The 15,766-nt window shown below is 48.1% G+C and overlaps 1 protein-coding gene and 1 pseudogene across 1 annotated transcript in view; both read right to left on the reverse strand.

The window, feature by feature from the left end:
* Positions 1-2,325: 2,325 nt before the first annotated feature.
* LOC118592010 lies at positions 2,326-3,179 on the reverse strand (annotated as a pseudogene).
* A 7,306-nt stretch (positions 3,180-10,485) lies between these two features.
* Smim20 (small integral membrane protein 20) overlaps positions 10,486-15,766 on the reverse strand; it is a 47,801-nt gene continuing 42,520 nt past the window's right edge. The window contains exon 3 of the mRNA XM_036201336.1: positions 10,486-10,776. Coding sequence (XP_036057229.1) covers positions 10,748-10,776 — 29 coding nt within the window. The 3' untranslated portion in view covers positions 10,486-10,747. The remainder of the gene's footprint in view (positions 10,777-15,766) is intronic.

Below are 15,766 nucleotides of genomic sequence, written 5' to 3' on the forward strand. Positions count from 1 at the left end.
ATCTGCCATGTTAAGTGGCGTTGGGTAAGAAGTGTCACCTAAGTCTTGATTTCTGTACTACAGAAAGGTGAATGGCTACTGCCCTATCTCTGTGGGTAAGGCGGGCGCAGGCAGGGGCTCCATGCTCAGGCTGTGGCATCAGGCTATTTCGGCTCAGCCCTGGTTCTATTATTAGCGACCTGTCTGGATAAGTCACCGATCTTTCTGTGTCTCAGTGTCCTCTTGTGAAAATCAGGTAACTGTAGCTCCTAGCCTGTTGAAGTGTATCAGCCTCGGGTTCATATGTACTTCAGCCACGTGAGATGTCACTATACAGCATTTGGAGGGGTCAGGACAAATGAGGTCATCTGGGTGGGCCCCACTCCAGCACGTCTGCTGTGCTTGTGAGAAGAAATTAGGACACTGTACCCAGATGGAAGACCCTGCAAAGACTTGAGAAAAGAGATCTATGGGCAGGGAGAGGCCTCAGAAGAAATACATCCTGCGAAAACCTTGCATTTGCACTTCTAACACTGTGAGAAAATCAATTTCCACTGTTTAAGCTTGTCTGTGGCCCTTCGGTATAGACTGGTATACTTCTGACTAGCCAGGTGCTAAGAGCATAGATGTGCACATCTGTCTGCACTGCTCATGCCCAGGGTCAGTGGAGGGCACTGCACCGGAATTGCTTCTCAGTTCTATTCAGATGTAGTGCCTCCTGCAACCTTTTTTCTTTTCTTTTTTCTTTTCAAACAGTCTTTTTGAAGCCAGCTGTGGTGGTCCACACCTGTAATTCCAGCACTCAGGAGATGGGGGTAGAAAGATAATTGAAAGCCATCCTTGCTACCTGGCAAGTTCAAGGCCAACCTGAACTATAAGGAGACCCTGTCTCAAAAAACAAAAACAACGAAACACTTTTTATCCATGGTACAACAGTCTCCTTTGTTCCACACCCACAACACACACCACAGCAAAAGATTACTTCCTGTCCTCAGTTCACTTCCAGTTCATGACTCACTGCCGGTCCACTTTCCTAAGCAGTAGTCTCTGTAATTTTGGATCAAGGAGGGAATGCATACATGCAGCTGTCTAAGAGTCTCAGCCCACTTGATTTCCCAACAGCACTTTCTGTACTGGGCCAGGCATTACAGACTTCTCTTCAGTCACTTGGTTGAAGAAATAGGAGAATGTAAATGTCGGGTTCCCAATCCTGACTGAGCCATTCATTCATGAGGTAACTAAGCCTCGATTTTCTAATGAAATGGGATCATGATTCCTGTGCCATGGGGCTGTCCTGAGGATCAGAGAGGGTAAAGTTCGGGTGCACGATGTGTGTCCCCAGCCTGGCCACGCTGTCTGGCTTCTCTGAGCCTCAGAGCTCTTGCTGATGAAATAAAGATCTGCTTTACAAGTCACAATGGGGATTAGAGAGATGACATAGAAAATGCCAGCATGGTGTCTAGGTCTTAAGAAAACACAAGTCATGGGGCTGCTATTATTCAGGCATTCCACAATTCCTGCAAGGTATCAAAACACGATTTCCAAGGGGCTAAAGGCACAGTTTTTACAAAGCATAAAAGGAATACATATCAATGCGTTATTGACCTCTGAAAATAACAAAGGAACTAATTCAAAGGCAACAAATAATATTTGAAGTGTTTATACAAAAAAAGGAAAGGAATATTAAAGTTAGATTGCAAGGTTTGGCACAAAACTGGTTCACCCTGTGCCATACAGGATGGCAACACAGCCATAGGTTTCCTCTTCTAACAGGAAGTTATTTCCATTTCCGCAGGACGGACATCTGTGTGCTGATGTGAGATCAGCTGGGCTCCACCATCTAGCAGTGAGTGAAGAAGCTGAATTCAGGTAAATTCTCTTAAAGGCACTGAAAGGACATTCAGTAAACATGTGTCCGAATACTTCCTGAGAACCCTTGTAAGGATGCACAGCTACTGTTCATTCATCAGGAAAAACAGTAAGGCACTCGGTCCTGTTCTTGCTTATTCCCAAGTGTTGGCAGCCCTTTCTTCAATAGAAGGAATTTAAGAGAGATTTGATGATTTCCTCTCGGAGACCCAGGGAAGATAGGGACGGTCCTTGCCCTCCGGACTCTCCCTCTCTGGGCTCTTTAGGAGTAGGGGAAAGAAGGGAAGTGACTTTACAAGTAAATGGTTGATTTTTACCAACTGTCCCAGGCCACCTGGTACTGCTTTAACATAATGTGTGAGGTTTATTTGCCCCCAATCATGGTGGCTGGAAGTGCTACATAGCTTAGCGATGGTATCTTTTTTTTTTTTTTTTTTCAGAGACAGTCTTTATTAGAAACTTGCCTGCTCACCTTCCTTACCGTAGATGGTAGACACACTCTGTGTAGGCAGGATGGCAGATTCAGCTGGCACTTCTTTTCTAGAGCAGATGGTACAAAACAACCCTCCAGGTAATGATATTGGCCAGTAAACTGGGCTGCAGACTTCTTGGGTGCTGTCAGTGAGATCAGTAATTCTGGTTGGATTCCTTCCGGGTTTCCCTTCTCTACATCCCATCCTGAGGGAATGTTGATGGTAGCAATGGGCACGGTAAGTCCACTCAGGGCACTCAGGATGCTGTGGAATAACTCCAGAACATCACCCTTGAAGCTGAAGGCAAAGATGTCATCCACCACCAGCTTATACAGTTCATCAACCATCATGGGCTCTGGGGGCATTTCACTGAGGAAAGGAATGTCTATTTTCTGACACTGAGCCACTAGCCCAGTGAAAAGTGGTTTGTTAGGTCTTTGGGGGTAATAGATAGTTGGCTGGGAACCAAAAAGTTTGAGGTGTCGCTCACGCACAGACCAGGCCATCCCCTCTGTTATTCCCAGGGCCACAGATGACCAAAATGGGAGGGGGGCTCCTGGACGTGGACGTAGGGGAATAAGCCTTGGTGATGGCTGTGGCATAGTTCAGCCCGGTCAGCTCCATGAGTTGATCCATGCTAAACTGGTATTCGTTACATACATAGCTCCTTGTCCACGGCCTGCGCCCCTCATGCCTCAGGTGCTTCACCAGCATGCTCACCATGGTCTCCGAGCCCCGGCGCTGCTTTTCCCACCAGGCAGGCCCTGCATGGCACATGCTCTGCCAGCTTGAGATCTGGGACAGGCATGAGCCTGCAACAAGCAGCCCGAACCTCAGCAGTGCCCACAGCCTGGACATTTGGCATGCAGAGTGCCACCCGCCCTAGGTCCCACTTCTTAAAGCTTTCACATGTCAACGCTCTGAGGACCAGGCTTCTAGCAGAGGAGGAGACTTTTGGAGATACATAATATATGAAGAACCAAAGCACCCCCATTTCAAGCAAGTCCCTCACGCCAGCTTGAAACAGGCCCGAGTTTCAAAATTCTCAGAGCTGCTGACATAAGTCCCAGGACAAAGTCAGGATGTTTGAAGAGCCATCTGGTAACAACTGATTAGCCATAGAATGCCCCAATGCCAGAGATGGTCAAAAGCACAAAGTCAGGATTGAAAGGACCAAGCAGATGCCATAACAGGCTGCTCAGTCTTCTCTCAGAGATCAGGCCTCAATTTCAGTTTCCTGAGACTTGAGCAAGCAGTTTCTGGGAGGGCCGTGAACAAAAGACACAGTCCCTGCAGTAGCTCCCTTTTTTTGCACGTACTCTGACTGCTCAAGGTTCAGCTAGTTGTTTACTGTCTGGGACCCCTCACTATGTCCATGGCAGCTCAAGGACAGAGCCCGGACCACTGAGCCAGCCCCCACAGTCAGTACGTGCTAGGCCAGCCAGCCCCTGTGGCAGCTCAAAGACAAAGCCTGGGACTTGTCCTGGACAGCCCCCAAAATGATAATTGTGACCCCCCAACCAATAAATTCAAAGGGTACATACCCTCACCCAATTAAAAGAGAACAGAGATAAAAATAAACCAATCCCAGAAGCACCCAAGCCAACCCCCCCACAACCACCCTGAAGGGCTTGCAGTTTTAGCCTTTAAATAGCTAGCCACGCAAAGAGCAATTCCACCATGCCTCACTGTATTGGGTGTAGGAATGAGTTCCCTGTCTAGACTTATAAACTTTGCTGTTGCATTCTGGACATCCACGGTCTTCGGTGGTCTCTTTGGGGTCATGATCTGGGTATAACAAGGATGTTTGAAAGACTATTTATTGATAGCAGTCGATTAACCACAGAATACCCCAATGCCGGAGGTAGTCTATAAAGTTTGACAAACAACCGGTTAAAACTACGAAGTAAGATAACACAGAAACTTTAAAAAGCCCCAATCAGAATTGCACCCCTACTAGTACCCCTAAATGACGTGACCTTATGGGTTTTGCCTTTAAAACCTGAGCTTGCAGAGGGGCAGGCACCTCCTCCAGCCTCTACTGTGTTGATGGCTGGACGAGGTCCCTGCCACAGCTTGAACTGCTTCAATAAACCTTGCTTTTGCATTTTGGTGAGTTCCTGTCTCTGGTGGTCTCTTTGGGGGTCTCATGCCCAGGGCACAACAACATACATACCATAGTACTAGGTACAAAAGGGACCAAGACGAGAGTGAGAAACAGTACATTAATTGGGGGTGGGACAAGGCCACCCTAGGAAGCTGTGAGCAGCCAGGTCTGGCCACTGAACCTTGCTTTCACCATTTCCTAGATGAGAGGTTAATGAACTTGTTCCAAGTCCCACAGGTAGTAAGGAAAGCGCTGAGGCCGAGTTGAGTGTGTTCTGTTTCTCCACCAACCCCCTCCCCCATCTCCTTGCTTTTTAAAACCTGCCTCACAGGGACGAAAGGTCTGCATGCAGTCATTAGCACGTATGTATTCATTTGAACCAACCGTCTTGCATCTCCTGAGGTATTTTGATTTTCAGACTTAGACTTTTGAAATGGAATAAAAGGTGCTGACCTGGATAAAGGAACTGCTGGTTCCTGCAGCAGAGGCGGGGAATGATGCCTGGGGCATCTGCCAATTCTGTGAAATCTCCACACCCCCAAAGAGACAGGCTGAAGCTACTTAACAACCAACAGGCGCAGAGAGCACAGGTAGAGTACGCATCTGCTTTATCACCCAGATGGCGGCTCCTCTTACAAGACAGTTAGCTTTTATGAGAGAATGTTGGCCTCCAGGCCCAAAGATGGTGGTAACAGGATCCCCTGAAATACTTCAACCTACAAAATTGGATGTGGTTTAATTGCCTGAGAAGAAGTTATTTCAAGGCTCCCCTTGGTCCTTGTGAAGGCTGAGCTCTTTGGCGATGCTGCAGGGTTGGGGGATGGGGGGGGCGGGACACAAGTTAAATTCAATAGCTATCACTATGGCACGCGTGAAGGTCATTTATTAGTGAAATCTCCAACACATGCAGCCTGGAAGAAAAACATGCTCCTTTCACATGGCATCTGAGTAACTCCCAGTCAGAGGTGATCTGGCTGCCATCCTTCATCTGATGCTAGCTTTGCTCATCAGCTGGGTCCCTGACTTTCCAAGTGAGCCTGGCTCGTTGTCTCTGCTTCTATCTTCTCTCTCCACCAGCTCACACAGCCTTCTGGGCCACAAGACTTCTTCCTTCCCCAGTTTTATGACCTTCCTGAGCCTGGGTTTAACTGCAGCCTTCCTGACCTCTCTGGGTCCACAGCAGTGGGCAGCCTGGTAATTGTCTCTCCTGCATCCTTTTCCCCTTCCATTCACTGAAGAGATAATTCAGTGTTTACTGTGTCAGGCACCCGGAAGACAGCGTTGCACCAAATGATTCCAGTTTCCTACTGCTGGGAGCTTCTTCTGTAGCTCTTCCATCAGTCAGGATGCTGAGAAGCCACCATCCTGGGGAGCCTGGTGTGTGCCAGGTGCTGCTGTGGTACTGGGGAAGCAGAAATGAGCATCTGAGAGACACAGAGAGGAAACGAGGCCAAACCCATCCATCTGTCAGGAGCCCACTCCCACGATAACCAGCCCCCTCTCCCTCTCTCAAAAATGGACTGAATCTTTTCACAACTTCAGAGTCCCCCCCCCCCCCCACCTCCCCATAGCCCATTCACCACTTAAAGGATCTGCTCAGTGCTGCTACAGTGGCAAGTACATTTCAGCTGGAGTTCTGGAAGGGTGTTCAAAACAGAGCGGTCGTGAAAGGGACAATAGGGTGGGTGGCCCTGGCTGAGCAGTCAGGGACATTTCTCATGAGGTGGTGGTCTCTGGGCAAAGACTTGAAGGAGGCAGGAGGCAGTGTATGCAAGCATGCTCAGCTTCCGAGGGGCCAGCACCAGCCTTGGTATCAATCTTCACAAATACCTTTTGGAATGGGTAAGGAAGTTTGTCTCAGAGAAACACTCATTGAGGGAAAGGGATTAAACTGAGATATCGAGCATAGAGTCCAGAGTCTCCCATGGTGGAACTCCTGAGCTGTTTCACAATGCCCTCGTCTCAGTAGACCAAAGTTCTTAATAACACAGGATTTAGATCTCCTTTCCCATCTGCCTTCCATGCATACCTAGTTTCCTAGTGAAGCACCTAGCCCCCAGAGCTCTGATATTTACTTATGTGTGAACCTCACGCCTGTGTGTGACTTTAAGTAAACACCCGCAGCTCTCTGTCCTTCTTCCCTGTCATCTGTAAAATGGAGAGAATCCCATACTCCATCCGTGGGTTCAAGATGAGTTGGAAGTGAGCAGTACCCCCCACAGGAAAAGCCATATTCCTCACAATGAACTACATTCTCTGTGACTCTGTGCATTTAGTAACTGACCAATGAGGATATAGCACATTGGTCTGTGTCCCCTAAAAAAGGCATATTGAAATACAGGCTTGAGGTTCCCATAAATGTGACCTTATTTGGAAATTGGGTCTTTGCAAGTCCAATCATGTTAAGATGAAGGACTATTCAGTTCAGGCAGACATCAATCAGATCAACTGCTACCCTTAACAAGAAAAGATACACCGGAAGAGGCCAGATGCCGAACGGTGCAGCCAGGGATCAGTGAGGAGTCTTGCCACTCCAGAAGCAGAGGGAAAAGGACGCATGGAACAGGTTCCCCGTGGAGCTTCAGGATGAATGCCACCCTTCAGCATCACGGCTTTACCAAAACAGTGAGAGACATGTTTCTGATGCCCTAGACCACCCAGCTATGAAACTCACTTATCGTGGCTCCAAGACACAAACAGAGTGACACAGATTAGCCTTCTGAAGAGCTGGGTGTCCTCTGGGCAGAGATCAGTATGCTGACGTGAGCTGGTCCCAGTCTTCAGATCTTTCAAGATCTGCTGGTGACTGTGGTTTAGAGTGTGGGTTCAGAGAACAGCCCCCAGACCTGGTTTGAGAGCACAGGGAGGAAACTGAAGGAGTCCCTGACTGAACCCTGAATGAAAGCCTCTTCAATACATGCCTTCAGCCCTACAATTCCAAGAGGTCATTTTGGAGTTCAACCCAAGGCACATGGGAACCCATAAGCCTCCTGATTTAGAGAGAGTGAGATTTCACCAGCCTGTTTGGACATCACACCTGCATTTTTGGAGCCATCTGGCTAAGTGCAGATGGAGTCAGAAATGTTCTCTGTAACTGAAGCCCAGATCGTAACACACGGGGGGGGGGGGGGGGGGGGGGGAGACAAAGATTCATAGCAGAATTTAGTCCAACATGCCTGAGGGCTGACTCAAGATGGAGCACATTCCAGAAAGCCCTGAAATCTTCAAGCTCACAGTAAAAATTTTAGGGCAGGCCAAAATGAGACCGTACAGGCCGATGCAGTGTGGTTTCCCCACAGATGTTTCTGATGACGGCACCCCGTGGTGAACGGGAGTGAAAGTGAGCTTGGATCTCTGGGCTGTTGACAGTGGTGGCTCTGGAGGCTTACAGATGTGGGGTCAAGTCTGGCTCATTGATGCTGGAGGGGGCCACCTCCCAGCTCTGTGACTCTGGCTTCTTTCCTTCATAAAACGGGACAAGATCCCGACATCCTGTCCTCTGAATGTGCTGGTGAAGTACCGAGCCTCGTGCATGACTCATTCCAAATCCAGGCAATGTGAAAACTGTTTGGATTGTTAGTTACTTCAACTCCCCAGCAATACTGGCTTCCTTACCATCAGGGACCTCCTAACTGCTGAACAGTGTCACGAACCCTGGCGACTCTAAATACTTCTCTTTAGAACATCTTTTGCCACCCAAATATATATGTGCGTGTGTGTGTGTGTGTGTGTGTGTGTGTGTGTGTGTGTGTGTGTATACATACATACATATATATATATATAAGATTCCCAGTGCTGAGATGTCCCCTAAGTTTAGGGAAAGGCAGCCCTGGGAAATGGCTAGGGACATGGCCTTCAGGGCCTGCATTCCAGGGCTTCTAACCACCAGCTTCAAGTCCTTGAGTTAGTCACCCTCTCCGTTAATAAATGGCACCACGATCACATTGTTCCACTTGCGGTGCCTTGGTCTCTTGATCTGGGACAGGATGACACTGAAGATGATGGTGGTACCCTCCACATACAATTGTTGTTAGATGACACACGTCAAGTGCATGGAGTCTGATATGCCGTCTGTGCTCAGTAGTGAACTGTTAATGGCTAGCTTTCACCCTTTGGTTTAATTCTACCATGTCTTTCCCTGTATTTGTTTTTAGCCTCAGTAAAGCTGCATCTCATTGAGCCCAAGGACCCAGTCAATCATCAGTCACCACCCCGGAGTGGGGACAGGCTTCACTGGGCACGCCACGGAGGCTCTATTCTTGCTCGGGGACCTCACTCTTTGTGAATGCTCTGCAATATTCATCATAAAAGTCTCATGATTTTTTTTTTTTTTTTTTTTGAGCAAGAACTCAAAATGACTTCATTATACATTGGGCCCTGGCAGTTTCTACGGCCGGCCTTCCCAAGCACTGCTGGCCTCTTGTCTTCATGTGTGAGCAGGGCCAGGCAGGGCCACTCTCCAGACCCTGGCCTTCCTTCATCCCTGTCTTCCACGATGCCCAGCAGGGTGGGTAAGGTCGAGGCTCCTGAGCTAAGGCTACCTTCCATCCTTTCCCTCTCATGCCTCTCCCAGCCTCCCTTTTCTCTTCAACTCTCCATGCTTCTGCTTGGCACCTGAGCCCACAGCTGTGTGGCCCACTCTGTATCCAATGGCCTGGCTGTGGCTAGGGACTCACCATGTCCTTAAGCCCATCTCTCCATTTCCCCGTGGTAGAAGAGCATCCTGACTGACTTGCGATGGTGAAAATGCACACCGTTTCAAAAGAACGAGCGTCCATAAAGACTGTAGAGCAGGAGTTCCAGTTTTGTGAGCCTAGGATCTGGATGAGCTGGTGTGGGTGGGAGTGGGGGTTGGCACCGTGTTCCTGATAGAGCATACCCAACTTAGACTTTTGAGGGCGTCTATGACCATGTCACCCCCTGCCAGTTCCCTGAGGACAGTCATTGTCACCCTTCTCTTCTCTCTTAGAAAATAATAGATTGGTTTGGTTGTTAGCAAGCACAGACAGTGGTTGCTAGGGATGTCTTGGTCTTTGTATAATAATCTGTAGGTGAAATGCAGTTGCTTCACAATGGAGTGAGGCAGCACGCTCCTTAGGATGCCCAGAAAGCAATAATATGTCTGCATTGGAGACTAACCCTCATGAGAACAGAAGCCAGACCCCACGAGGCAGTGCCGGGCACAGGGGCTGGCACCTCCGAAGCAGGGCTGCATCTGGGAAGGAAGCCCGTCACCACTTCTGGAATGAGCAGAGGAGGCCAGCCTAACTCTGCAAGGCCTGAGACTTGGGGTTCCCTGAGGCCAGAGCTAAGCCAAGGCTACTTCAGTGTAGAGAGGAGTATGGCCTCAAGAATCTCTTCAGGTTGTCTTCTTGCAGGGGAGCCAGGTCCTTGCAGTAATGTCGAGAGTTCAAGACTCCTAAGGAGGGGCACTGGGATAAACCTTCTCCCTTTTGGCACCAAGCAGCCTAGCACTTGCCTGGAAGACCCGCTCCTGAAGCCCCCTTTTGGCTAGCTCTTTTGATCTTAATAGGGCCAAAGTTCCCTCCAAGTTACCCCTTTAACGAGGGGGGAATGGGGCTCATCCTGAGGGTGGCAACTGACAAAAAGGACAAAGGTATCCAGGTTCCGCTTCAGCCACCTCTTACCTGTTCTATGGACTCAGAGCGTTGGGTGTGGGGCTAGAGACAGTCTGTGAAGGCCAGCACATCGGCCACTGTGGGAAGGCCAGCACATCGGCCACTGTGGGCCTTGGCAACAGGAAGGCTGCTGTTGGGAAGTCTACTCAAACACTACAGAGCCAGGAAGGCAACTGTTCTAAGTGCGCCACACCCTGGGATGTGAAACTGGGACTGCGTCCAGAAAGTCGCTGTGGTCAGATGGGCGGGGCATCGACGATCCCGGAAGCTGAGCCCTGGGTAGAGCCTTTAAGAGAGCAGCTCCTCCTGGGCCGCAGGAACAGCTCAGACCTTATCCTGTAGAACCGAAGGGGAGAACCCCAACTCCCACCAGGTATTGAGGCAGTGGCAAGAAGAGGCCATAAGGACCCTTTCTGAACCCCCCTTGCCACCCACTCCCTGGTTGAGCGTGGACCAGCCAACTTCTCCCTCCTACTCTGGTTCCTCATTCCTAACTCTGGTCTGCAGCAGCATCCTAAGGGAACATCCAGTGCTAGTTTTTGATGATTCGAGTTTACAGTGTCCTGAGCTGTAGAGAGCATGTGGAGAATAAGGATGCTGTGGAGCGCTGACTGGTGATTTCCCCGGAGAGTCTGGGGCCTTGGGGGAAGCACAGGAGATCGGCAGCTTGGGCCTGCGTGTCAGCTGTCAGCAGAGAGTTTGCCCGATTCTGGGGAGGAGACAAGATGAGCTCATTAGACTGACCTGTGTAAATCGGTGTCTTTCACAGCTGAATGTCCCGGAGAATGGAGGGTTGAGTGGGAAACCCTGTGTGCGAAGGCCAGCCTGATAGCGAAATGAGGCTATTGGAGACTATTTAATGACACGGAAAAAACGTTCCATGAAAAGGTGAAAAACGCAGTTACATAAAGCAGCATATGTGGAATGATCCTCTTATGGTGGTGAAAAAAAAATATTCCCTCTAAAAGTAGACATGTGCGTGTGGGCAAACACACACACACACACACACACACACACACACACACACACACAGAGAGAGAGAGAGAGAGAGAGAGAGAGAGAGAGAGAGAGAGAGAGAGCCTTTTCCCTAAAGAAGACACTACCCACAGACCTGTTGTTGAGAGACCAGCTCTCATGCAACTATGGTTCAATTTACACAAATCTATGGAGGCTTCAATGTCAGCTTTGAAGACTTGGGGGCTCCTTACTTGGAAAGCAGAAAATAAAGTCATATTTGAACTAAACTCGGAACCTCATCAATCATGGGGTCTTGAAAAGCCCCTCATCTCTGAACTTCTGTGCCAGTCTCTTACTGGCACAGAACAGGATGATTGAACAGGATGTGATAAACTGACCCTCAACCAGTCCATGGGTTGGCCTGGGTCTTGTGCAAGAAAGAGCTGAAGTATCAAATTCCTCCCTGGTGGATTTGAACTGAGAAATTGTCAACAGGCATCGGCAAGGATGTTTAAAGACAGCTCTAGCCGAGTAAAGGTCACGAGGAGTCAGAGATGATGCACATTATGAGAAGGGGGCGGGTGGTAATAAAATGAAGAAGCGAAAGACATGGAAAGGCAGAGTTCAAAGATTTAGAAAAGGCTCCACCAACCTGATGAAAAGGTGAGCTCAACGGAACCAAAGGTGCCCTGGAGGAAGGTACCACAGTGGTGACACTGTGGATCATGTCGGAGTTCGCTTAGGAGCAGGCTGTGACTATGATGGAGTGCAAGTGACTGATTTAGGAAGTGGTCCCAGGAAACTCCAGAAATGGAAGAGACCAGGAGGAGGGAGCAGCCAACAAATAGCACATTACTGAGCCAACTACAGAAGTGAGCGGCTGAATCTGGTGGAAACCCATGGGGCTCCATCTCAGAGTGATTCCCCAGCCTAAGGGTCATTGGTACAGGCACTCCAGCGAGGTACTGGTTGAGGATTGTTCCTGTAGCAATGGATTCCCTGACATGAGATCCCCATGTTTGTGGGAAGAATTGCTTTGCAGGGCTCTAGGAAAAAGTTCCCCAGGCACTGAGATCCAGACACTGCGAGTTGGGCTGATGACCCTGGGCATGGAATGACGCCCACTGAACAGTCTCTGGGGTAGAAATGAGCCATGCAGAGTGTTCGCCTGGTCCAGGCCATAGACAGAGGCTTCCCTGCAGCCTGAGAGATGGAACAGCAGATGAAACAGTTATTCTTGAAGAACAACTAAGCTCACCCCTCTCAATAGTAGACTGGCGTTTAATAGAGGGATGTGGAGAAGAACACGATGCCAAGATGAAGCCACATATACACGGCCAAGAAAAATGGACAGCTGAATTAAAAAAACATCAATAATTTCCAGAATTTAAAATCCTGAATCATGACATGACACTAATGGAATTCAGGTGTTTCTGGTACATGGACTGCTCTCACCAAATGTGAGGTCAAACTGTTGACCTTGTATACATCCTAGTTCACAAATGAGTCTGTCAGATATGCTAAGCCTATAGGCTGAAGATGATGCCCCAACACTGCAGAGAAACCTCAGGTGACTGTCCAGGCAGCTGGCTGTTTCTGTCAACTCACATTTTTTTTTTTTTTTTGGAAGCTGCTTGCATTCACTTCCTGTTTTTTATTTTTTATTAGGTAGTATTATTTCCTTCTTAGGTCTCTGAGGGAGTTGAAGATCAGTTAGTTATAGTTATAATTATCTTTGTTAAGGATTTCAGAAAAACTCACTAAGAGCTGTAAGTGTATAAATTTGAAAGATGTTATAAGACAGTTCCATTAGCAACATAAGTTAGGATAGAAAGTGAATCAGGTACATTCTGGACTTACCAAAATAGGATAGATAATGGAATTATTTTCTCTGAATTTGTCAAATGCAAAAATGGACTAGACATTGTTTAGGTATTTATTGTTTGTATATATGGTATATATAGTTATTGTACTTTTGTATATAGTTTTTCTTATATTAGTTATAACTTTTTCCTTTTTATTAAAATAGAAAAGGGGAAATATAGTGATATTTTATTTATATTGAAATGTGATTTTATTTGTATGTTAATAAAGTTGCCTTGAGGTCAGAGCAAGCCAGAGCAGAAGCTGGGCGGTAGTGGTACACGCCTTTAATCCCACTTGGGAGGGAGAGCTAGGTAGATCTCTGTGTGTTCAAGGACAAAGCCAGCATGGCCGACACACACCTTTAATCTCAATACCAACCATAGAAGACCTGGAGGTCTGTACAAACAGGCAGTGACGAGGAGGTCATGTGGCTGGGTTTACAACCAATGAGAAAACAGAACAGAAAGTCTATAAAAAAGATAGGACACACAGCAGTGGGTCTCTTGCGAAGAAGAAGGACAGCAGAAGCAGTGAAGGGTAAGGCTCTCAGCTATTGCTCTGACCTCTTGGCTTTTAACTCTGCAATTGGTTCTGTGTTTCTTATTTAACAAGATGGTTACATCTACAGAGAGGGGCCAGCCTCTGCTCTCTCTCGGAACAGTTTTGTTGTTTTTGATTTCCCAGAGTTTCCTTCTTTTGCTTCGTTATAGAAAGCCTCAGGGGCCTGAGCTAACTGGAAGGAACCTGACTGAACACCAATGGGTAATGGAAAGGGAGGTGGGGAGGAAGGAGTCACATCCCTTTCCAAGAATGTGGGTCTCCTCAGCCTCCCACAGGCTGTCCTACATTACAGAAGCTTTAGAAGCCGGAGAAGATTAAGTATTCTTGGGTGGATTCTTAAATTATGCAGAATGTGGATTATTTAACATGTTCCCTCATCCCTTCCTTAATTCCCCGTGATGTGCTAAGAGATTCTGGAGCTGTTCCCCAGTTGGGGTTTGTGAAGCCCTAAAAAGCTCCTGTGCCTGTTCACTATGTACCGCCTGTGGGAGCCCATTTTTCAGGTTCCTCGTGGCTTTTCCCAGCAGGTCTGCATAGAGAGGATGATTGGACCACAGCCCTGAGTGCAGGTGTCTGAGATGGTCTGCACTTGGCTGGGCTAGGGGGAGGTCTTTTGCTCCACCCCTTGGCATCTCTATAAATACCCTGGGGCAGAGACAGTCAGGGCTTGTTGGAATAGGTTCCAGGCCCTCTCGAGGCCATCTTGTATTTTCTATCTTTATCTCCCCACTCTATTTCTTCTAACTAATATTTCCTGCTGCTCCTACACAAGAGCACTCTGGGGAAATGTGGGGGTGGTGAGTAGCCCCTCCACAACTGTCCACTACAGCACTGTGGGATGAACATGGGAAATGTGAAGGTGGTGGGTAGCCACTCCACAATTGCCCTCTACAGCACTGTGGGATGGACATCGTCATGTCAACTACAAGCCAGGCACTACTTCACAGACACCACAGGACCTTATAGTCTAAGACAAGTTTATGCTTATGAGAATTTAAAAAAGCTTCACAGAGACTTTTGCCTTGGGTCTTGTGATATGAGGAGATATTCCCCCAGGAGGGGAAAAATGGGGCTTAGTGGAATCAGGCTTGATTAAATCAAGAAGTATAGTGAAGCAAAAGCCCTGAGCTAAGCCAGATGGGGTGGCCCACACCTGTATTCCCAGCACTTGGGAAGTAGAGGCAAGAGGATCAGGAATTCAAGACCAGTTTTGGCTACATAGCAAGTCTGACATCATCTGGGTCTATATGAGACCCTACTTCAAAAAAAAAAATGAATAAACAACATCAACAAAACACTGAGCAAGGAAAGAGTCAAGTAGTTTCAAGAATGAACACAGACATCAAAGCCCAAATAGGAAACAAGAGGAGTGAACACCCCCACCCCAACACTGTCAAAGGCTTCCCATGTTGCGTGGGTTTGAATTTCACAGAAAATTGGGGATCCCAGAAGGTTGTTCATGGAGCTCTTGGAAGTCAATTGCCATCAGTTCTTAGAGGGAAGGCATCCATCAGAGAACTTTCCCACCATGGTACCAAATGAAGCAGGGTATCAGCCAACACCATAACAAGTTTCTTTTCTAATCTCCACTCAGCGCTATGCATGTGTCACACTGAACTGCATACTGTGGGAACACAAACAGTGATTACATGCCACTAGCTGTGACCTTAGTCAGCTCACCGATGAGGCCATGCCAACTCCAGAACTCTTGGAGGAGCAAGTCTGAAAGGGGCAAGATCCAAGAAGTCTCGTGGTGAGGAGAAGCACTCTGGACCATACAGAGACGGAGACTGTGCAGGTGTGAGAAGGGAAGGCCTTGGCCTGGGATAGTGATGGGCTGGGGAATGGGAGGAAGGGAGCTCAAAATGCCTCAGACAAACACCATGAAGGGAAGAAAACAGTGATCTGGACTCCGGGTTTCAGAGGTGTCCGTCTACCGTCGCGTGGGCGCCACTGTTTCTGGACCTATAGTGAGACACAGCATTGTGTCAAGGAGCAGGTATGTGGTAGAGTAGACTCTACCTTATGGTGGCAGCAGGAGAAGAGGTGGCAGGGGAAGATGGGAGTGACAAGCTACAGTCTCCAAAGGCACATCCCCCCAGGACTCACTGATTTCAACTAAGTCTCACCTCCTGGTAAGTCTCCATCACTTCCCAATAATATGTGAAATTACAAACACATCAATCCATAGATAAATCTAGAGACTTCATGATCTAATCACTACCCCACAGCCCCCACCAACTATGAACCACACTGGGGACCAAACCTTCCATTCATGAGCTTTTGGTGGACATTTTTGATTCAACCCACAATAA

Source organism: Onychomys torridus, chromosome 10, assembly GCF_903995425.1.
Source record: "Onychomys torridus chromosome 10, mOncTor1.1, whole genome shotgun sequence".
Taxonomy (NCBI): Eukaryota; Metazoa; Chordata; class Mammalia; order Rodentia; family Cricetidae; genus Onychomys; species Onychomys torridus.